General features: G+C 33.6%; 1 protein-coding gene across 1 annotated transcript; it reads right to left on the bottom strand.

Moving 5' to 3' along the window:
* Positions 1-668: 668 nt before the first annotated feature.
* On the bottom strand, positions 669-2,094 carry LOC106115780 (trypsin-3). The gene is made up of 4 exons (XM_013309310.1): positions 1,946-2,094; positions 1,484-1,694; positions 1,083-1,341; positions 669-965 (listed from the first exon to the last, which is right to left on the bottom strand). The coding sequence occupies exons 1-4, from the start codon at positions 1,977-1,979 to the stop codon at positions 669-671; spliced, it is 801 nt and encodes a 266-aa protein (XP_013164764.1). The 5' UTR covers positions 1,980-2,094.
* Between the last annotated feature and the right edge of the window lie 5,417 nt (positions 2,095-7,511).

Consider the following 7,511-nt stretch of genomic DNA (forward strand, 5'->3'; position numbering starts at 1 on the left):
CAATAACCTACCACCGACACAACATCTATTTGTCTTGTCTTTCATGATGTTTGTAATATCCAGATTGAAATGACTATTATATAAATGGAAATTGTATTTTTTTTGAGAAACGAAATTAATCTGAAGTGGTCAAAATTTTATCTGTTTACTTGGGTCTGGATGGTGCCTTCACAATGGCGTTAAGATAAACCCCTGTCCTGTCAAATAAAGGTCTGATGACACCTGTGTTAACAAGTATAATTTAAAATAATGTTAATTAAGTTGTTTATTAAAATATATGTTACTAACAGTTAAAGTCGTTTGTGTGTTTTGCGACTGTATATTTCCTAACATGACCCCCGCATATTGTCACTAGAGATGACTTCAATTTGATAGAGGCTAATCATAATCGAATCTCGAGCGTCGGATTTAAATGAGGCAATCAATCAGCGCGGCAGCGCTCGCTGACGGCCGGCCAAAAAGACACGAGCTTAGACACACTGCACCCTATTTCTTTGAACACCTTTAAACGCCTGTCACCAAATCATATGTAGCTAGATAAAAAGCTACGTTACTTTACAATTCACATCACATTTAAGGTTTTTAGTTTGGGGAATTTTAATTTTTAAGAATATGATAAAACATAGAAGGAGATAATAAAAACAATCCATAATAATTTTGTACATAATTTAATTTTCTAAATACTTGTTGATCCATGAGTTATATTCGGAGACCCTGGTGTATACTCCAGGATAAGTCATATCTGCGCAGCCTTCGCCCCAGGACACTACGCCGACTAATGTGTTGTTGACTACCAGAGGACCTCCAGAGTCTCCCTGGCAGGCATCTCGTGGTGGATTATCAGCAGTCGCACATAACATTCCTTGCGTAATATCTGCGATGCGTATGTATGCGCGTGCGCAAGCACTTTGCTCGACTATTTTGACTCGCGCTGCCAATAGTATCGAAGAAGACGTACCCGTAGACTGAAACAGAATTAAATTTGGTTGTAAACAGCATAAAAAATAGCACATCGGTGCTAAAAGACTTAGCAGTACTATGATTTCGTCACTAGTAATAAAAACTTAAATTAATAAACTTACCGAAATATTTCCATATCCAGAAACTAAGGCAGTTGAACCGACAGGCAAATGGAAATTAGCGTTGGGAATACTGGCAGCTTGAACACTAGCGCTGAATGTCATTCTCTTCGTCGTGATCAATAAAGAGATGTCATTTTCTAAAGTAGTAGTCGAATATAGCTCATGAACGATGACTTTTGACAAATCATATGTCTTGCCTCCAGTCAACCGATATGACGTGCCTACCACAGCTCGCAACAAAGGTGGTTCTAATTCATAGCTGAAAATATATATAATATGTTACTGTTATATGGAATTACAATTAAGTTCTACGTACCAAATAGATATAACAATGAAAAGTATATCTGGTTTATTGCTAAGACTTTAGTATTTAGCCATTAAGTTATTAAAAAATCACTAACCTCGAAGTACAGTGGGCTGCAGTAACCAATGTCTTTGTACTGATGACAGTAGCTCCGCATAAGTGGGCCCAACCTGATATCACTTTCCGTCGTAAAACAGCTTGATATGGCACCTCTGTTATGTCGACTTCGAAGCCATTGACAATTCGAGCTGATGTATCGGTTGCTATCAAATTAGACGTAGGTAACGATTCTAGTTCTTTTGATAAAACTGTAACAATAATAATTTGTTATGTTGTATTTTTTACATTTTAATTTAGTTCAATGACACCTAACCGCAATTTGTGATAAAAGTCAATGATAACAATTAAGTATTTTTAAAAAGTTATTTTGTTAGTGACAATAACAAAAGTATAAATTTTATTGTTTACGGATGATAAAATTGATTAGCCTTTGTTTTATTTGTTTTTTTTTTTTGCAAAAGTAGCACTACTTTCGATTTCAATTAAATAATAAACTTACCTATAATAAAAATTAAAACCAGTATACACTTCATGTTTCCCACAGATTACTAAAAATTTAGTTTTGGAAGCAGGTTAACTTTCAATTGAAAATATTTATCAATCGCAGACGCTCTTCAGCTTATCATTTCTTACTGAATCGCATCAAGTGCCGATCTGATATCGACGTTTGGGAAATTCTATATTACGAGTTGAAATAACTCATGACGTATTATACTAATAGAATAATGATAAATCGGACTGTACATTATAAACCGCTCATACACTTACCGTGGGTTTCTGACACCATTTTTTGTATAAAAGTATTGTCATCCCTGTCATTATATTTGACAACATAGAAATAACAATGTTTTTTAAACGGAAATTTTGGACTCAGAATCCCATGGTAGAGAATCTCTTTCCTATTCATGTCTTAATTATTATCAATCATAATTGCTTCAATTGAAAGATTCGCAAACGTGGACATGTAGTTAACTAGATACTCCAACAGTTTTGCAAAGCGATTCATCCCTCTAATGTAGAATCTAGATCTAAATAAGTAATTTAAAATTACAAGATCGGTAAATTTATTTTATTACGCGGACAAAACTTTGTTGCGGTTGTTGTTATCTGATGTAAGTGTTGGAAATTACGTTATTATCTATGTTATACTGATAAAAATCTGTCAAATAATTCAGCTCCCATTCCCATCATTTGGTTTCTGATCGTGTACTCTAAGTGTTATAAATGAGAACTTCGTAAATGTATCTATAAGTATCAACTGGTAATCATAGTAATAGAAACTATTAATCTATTTAAAACACAGTTACACTATCTAGGAAGAAACGATCAAACCTTAAATCTAAGGTTAACGATTTTCAACAGGTTTTTTTGAACAAAGACATTAATAATTACTACAATTTAATGTTGCCAATAAATTTAGCTGAGATGTTTTAAAACTCAAATACTTACTAATATTTTAAATGCGAAAGTTTAGATGGACGGATGGATGGATGTTTGTTAGAAGGTATCTCCAGAATGGCTGAACGGATTTTAATGAAATTTGGCATAAATATAGAACGTAGTCTGGAGGAACACGTAGGTTACTAATTAAGTTTCTTTTTAATTCGGGGCAGACGGTGACGCGTGCGACAGCTAGTTAGATATAAATGCGAAAGTTTAGAAGGTATCTCCGGAACTGCTCAACGGATGTCGATGAAATTTGGTACAGATGTAGAACATAGTCTGGTAGAAAACATAGTTTGCTTACTTTATATTTATTCTTATTCCGCGCGAACGTAGTCGCGGGCGATAGTTAGTTATAAATAAAATTACATTGACACCCTTAGTCAATAGGGTTGATATTACAGCTGATGCTTTTCATGTAATTGTTAAATGTAACAACAAATAAATAAAATAAGACGTTAAAAACAATGCATGAACAAAGCATGAATAAGATACAATGTTTGTGGTGTGAATTGCAATTGAATTAAACGATGTAACACACCGCGATTTCGGATTACGACTTGTTAGCGACATTAAGTTTGCAGTCGTAAAAAAGGTGCAAATTATATTAATAGCCTTTTAATATGGTTCATTCAGTACGGTTGGGGTTTTATTGCCAATCAAAATGATGTCCCGCGCTCACAGAAATTTATGTAAACATTAATAAATCGGAAATCACACAGATATCGTTTACCTCTGCAGTTTAAATGTGACTGAAATATTTCTATGGAGTTATTTATTAATATTATCAAGAATTGAAAGGTGAATATTACCATATTTTAAATATTTATGTAGTCCATATAAGTCAGCATGGATAGCATATCAAAGATTTCAAATTTTATTTCTTAATAATTTTAAATAATAACGTGTGGCGCCATCTATTATCCGGAACTACTGAACAATGCAGTAGTAACAGTGAGACGATAACATTTCCAGTTATAACCTGTAATTAATATTCTGTAACACGACAGTTAATGCAGGAAACATGATAATTACTTGATTTTACAATAAGTTAATGTCGAGCTACTGTAATATTTGCTAAACTATTTATTATTTTTGAATAAAATTAATGCAGTCGTATTAATCAATTAGGGACGAAATTGCTTATTGGTTTGGTTATAAATATATTTGCCACGGATTTTGTAATTCATATTCCGTTTAAAATACAGTTTTATTATTTCGGTAATATGAGAAACATTTTTGGGCTACAATTGATTCCCCTTTGATTACCTAATCTATTATATAAGTTTTGAAAAACATCATCACTCAATAAATCCTTGAATGCCACTATTATTTTATATTACTCGTGAGCTCTATTGCCAAGTTCGGTTTATGAAGCGATCATCGAATTAGTAAATGTAAGTAGGAAACGTTTAGACGGTGTAATAAGCATATTGAACGAGATAAGATAGCGCCGCTCAAATGAATGGAAAGTCAGGCGCATGGGAGCAGCGCCCACGCGCATTCCGCGGGGAGCCAAAGACCTCTCGCTTCCCCCAACACACAACCGAATAGACAATTGTTATGTTGGGATGTCACAGACGATATACTTTTTGTAATTTGAGTTTCTTTCTAAATGAAACTTTCTTCAAAGATTACACGAATACAAATGAGCTGGCAATCGAACAAACAGCCACTAGTTGGCGTTTGTACAATTAATTCAATTAACTTATACATGCTTCAAATAATTAGGGATGTTTTCACTATTGGGAAGCTGCAGATTTATCATCGAACTTAAGGAAGGAATACATCCTTAGTTTCAAAAATCTCAAATTAAATACAATTTGGAAGTATTACCCCATGCAATCAATATAGTAAGCCTGAGATGGATTCGAAAATTTAACTATGTATGTTATCATTTTTAGTACCGTTACACATATTGAACACTTATAGCAAGTGTAATGAGTAGATACGTATTCAAGGAACGTAATTAACAATTGTGTAAACTTGTTATTTCACATAAAAAATTAATATGTTTTCAAGTATTTTAAATTTAGACATTAAATACTTTTGTATTAACTCTGACGTCGATGGATAATGTTTTTAATCACATTAACTTTTACAATAGCTACTGATTGTATCAACGGAAGTCTTTTTTCTGCTCGTGCGCAGTTTATAACAGTTTTACACTTGGTTTAATAAGACGATCTTAACTACTTTTAGACATTATTAATTAGAATCCTTTGGCGCGAAAGACGTGTACATAGTTCAATGTCAGAATGATTAGTAAGGGGACATAAACGTCGACATTTTAGTAAGGCTAGTGTTGCGCCAGTACACCGGCACAGTGTCGGATTTTCTTCTTAATACTACATTACCTTGCTTTGGGTTTTAACTAATTGCTTTCTTAAATTATAGTTTTTTAACGTATCTTAGCGATGTAAATTCTTTCAAATCGATGGCAAAAAGCAAATGTTATAGAACATCAATACTTGACAACGGCTTACTAATGTATTTTCTCTTTTAAGTTGGCTTATACGTGTTTATCTCTTTGCTTGTAATCCTTTATAAAGTAGTAGGAGTTTTATAGGCGTTCAATATTAATTGGCTTAGGCTTATAGGCTGACTATTGAAGACTAGACTCTCGGTGCACTATGACTAATGATTGTTTTCATATCATATTATTTTTAAAACCGTTTTTCACTAATGCAATTGCTATTTCAGTATGCAATGTAAACACTATTTCAACCGGCCGTAACTCACTGGTTGGTAGAGTCGCAGCGGCAAATGACTAGCTGAAATCGTGGAGCTTGTTGCTAAGTTCCAAAAAGGGTCTTCATAATTTTTATAACTATTAAATAAGACATACTATCTATCCTAGTTTTTGCTCGTGACTTTGTCTACGCGGAATAAATAAAATCTAATAATAAATATATAATAGCTATAGATAATGTAGCATTCTAATGGCTAAAATATTGAAATTCAATTGAGTTTATTCGTTACATACAAAAATACAAATATTTATAATATAAGTATAGATAGGTATAGTGTTCCATCCACTTCATCGCTTATTTCAAAATCGAATGTAAATCGCGCTTAAAAAATCAATTTTCGTAACATAGGGAATTGTTGATGTGTTCAATTCAAATCAGAAAATAATGAAGTAATGCATCAATATAGTTGTAGTGCATAAGCGGTGAGTTTCGCAGGCAACCGCGGCCGGTGAAGCGTGAAGGACGGGCGGTATCGGCGTGCTGTGATTTGACGGCCGACTTCTAACCGTGCCGTTCTACGAGCGTCTCAAGGCACACGCAATCAGCGTTTTTATAATACGCGTTCACAAAAATTTGACATGTATCATTATCATATTCAGATAGTATAGAGATATGACTTCTTCAAAATAAAAGTAGTTGCAAATATAAGTGCACTAACTATCGTTCAGAAGACAATTTCGACCTTAACTTGAATGTCTGACATGTAGAAATTTCTAGATTGTCTTGATGTCTAATAGCGAATTTCAAATAGAGATTGTATTCTCACGTTAAATATACTAAACATCCGTTTGTTGAGTAGCGTTTTTAGGAGAAATAAGTTTATTGTAATATTTTTGTTGGTTAAATACCCTATCGTCCAGTTTTTGTGGTATTTAAAATTTTCACTTGTGGCACAACCCAAATGTCATATCAAATGTCCCACAATGTGTTGGTGTTATCATTATTGCGACTTGAGAACATTATATCGACAGTTTTGATGATTTTTACATCCACTCCGTTGAATTTTGTTAATTAATTTGATATTAGTCGACCGTAGCTAATTATGACTTAATGTGGCTACCTAATTATTTATGAATTATAACACGTCTTAGAAGTTAAACTATGTCGTTCTTATGTCTGGTTGTCGCGGAATGTGTTATCATTTGCATCTTTATTCTAGTTAACATATTTTATATAACATATTATATTAAAGAATTAATTTATAATTCTTCACAGTATACAATGTTAATATATATAAATGGTATACAATTATCTTAACAAATGTCATATTAAAAACGATATTTATTTAAAGACTAGCGGTCGCCTTCGACTTCGTCAGCGCGGAATTAAAAGTAGTAATATGCCTGCCTTTATCATCTATCTTCCTGACCAAGTCGCGTCAAAATCGGTCCAGCTGTAGATAACCCGGAACAAACGGATGTCTGTCCGTAAGGCCGGACAGACATACAGGTAGACAAACAGACAGACGAAAATTCAAAAATTGTAACGCTACTACATCATGTGTACGAAATATGTTTTTTGACATTACATTCAGACAATCCAATTTTATTAATATGTATAGATTTTCTTATAAGCCAAAGCAAGTATGTCACAATACATTGGTCTCATTATGGTATCGAACGCAAGTATTTGGTGTTAATAATGAATATTGGTGATTACAATACCCTTATGTAGGTAGTCTGTAGATCCTAAATGTAGGTCACTGCTTTGACCTACGACCCTTACATCCACTGGGGATATACAGTTGGCTCTATACAGGATATGATTCCACCGTAGTTCGGTTAACGTGTTGAGCAAATACAATGACCGCAGACTTGACACACTAGGTCGAAGTACGTAGAAGGGCATTGCGATGTGGCGCAGAAGATG

This window comes from Papilio xuthus, unplaced genomic scaffold, assembly GCF_000836235.2.
Source record: "Papilio xuthus unplaced genomic scaffold, Pxut_1.1 DF827777.1, whole genome shotgun sequence".
NCBI lineage: Eukaryota > Metazoa > Arthropoda > Insecta > Lepidoptera > Papilionidae > Papilio > Papilio xuthus.

Bases quoted from the DNA above. Each gene is read 5' to 3' on its own strand.
- LOC106115780 (XM_013309310.1), bottom strand. From the start codon at position 1,979: ATGAAGTGTATACTGGTTTTAATTTTTATTATAG. The intron at 1,695-1,945 runs GTAAGTTTATTA...TTATTGTTACAG, and splicing joins GGTTTTAATTTTTATTATAG to TTTTATCAAAAGAACTAGAA. The intron at 1,342-1,483 runs GTTAGTGATTTT...ATATATTTTCAG, and splicing joins GCAGCCCACTGTACTTCGAG to CTATGAATTAGAACCACCTT.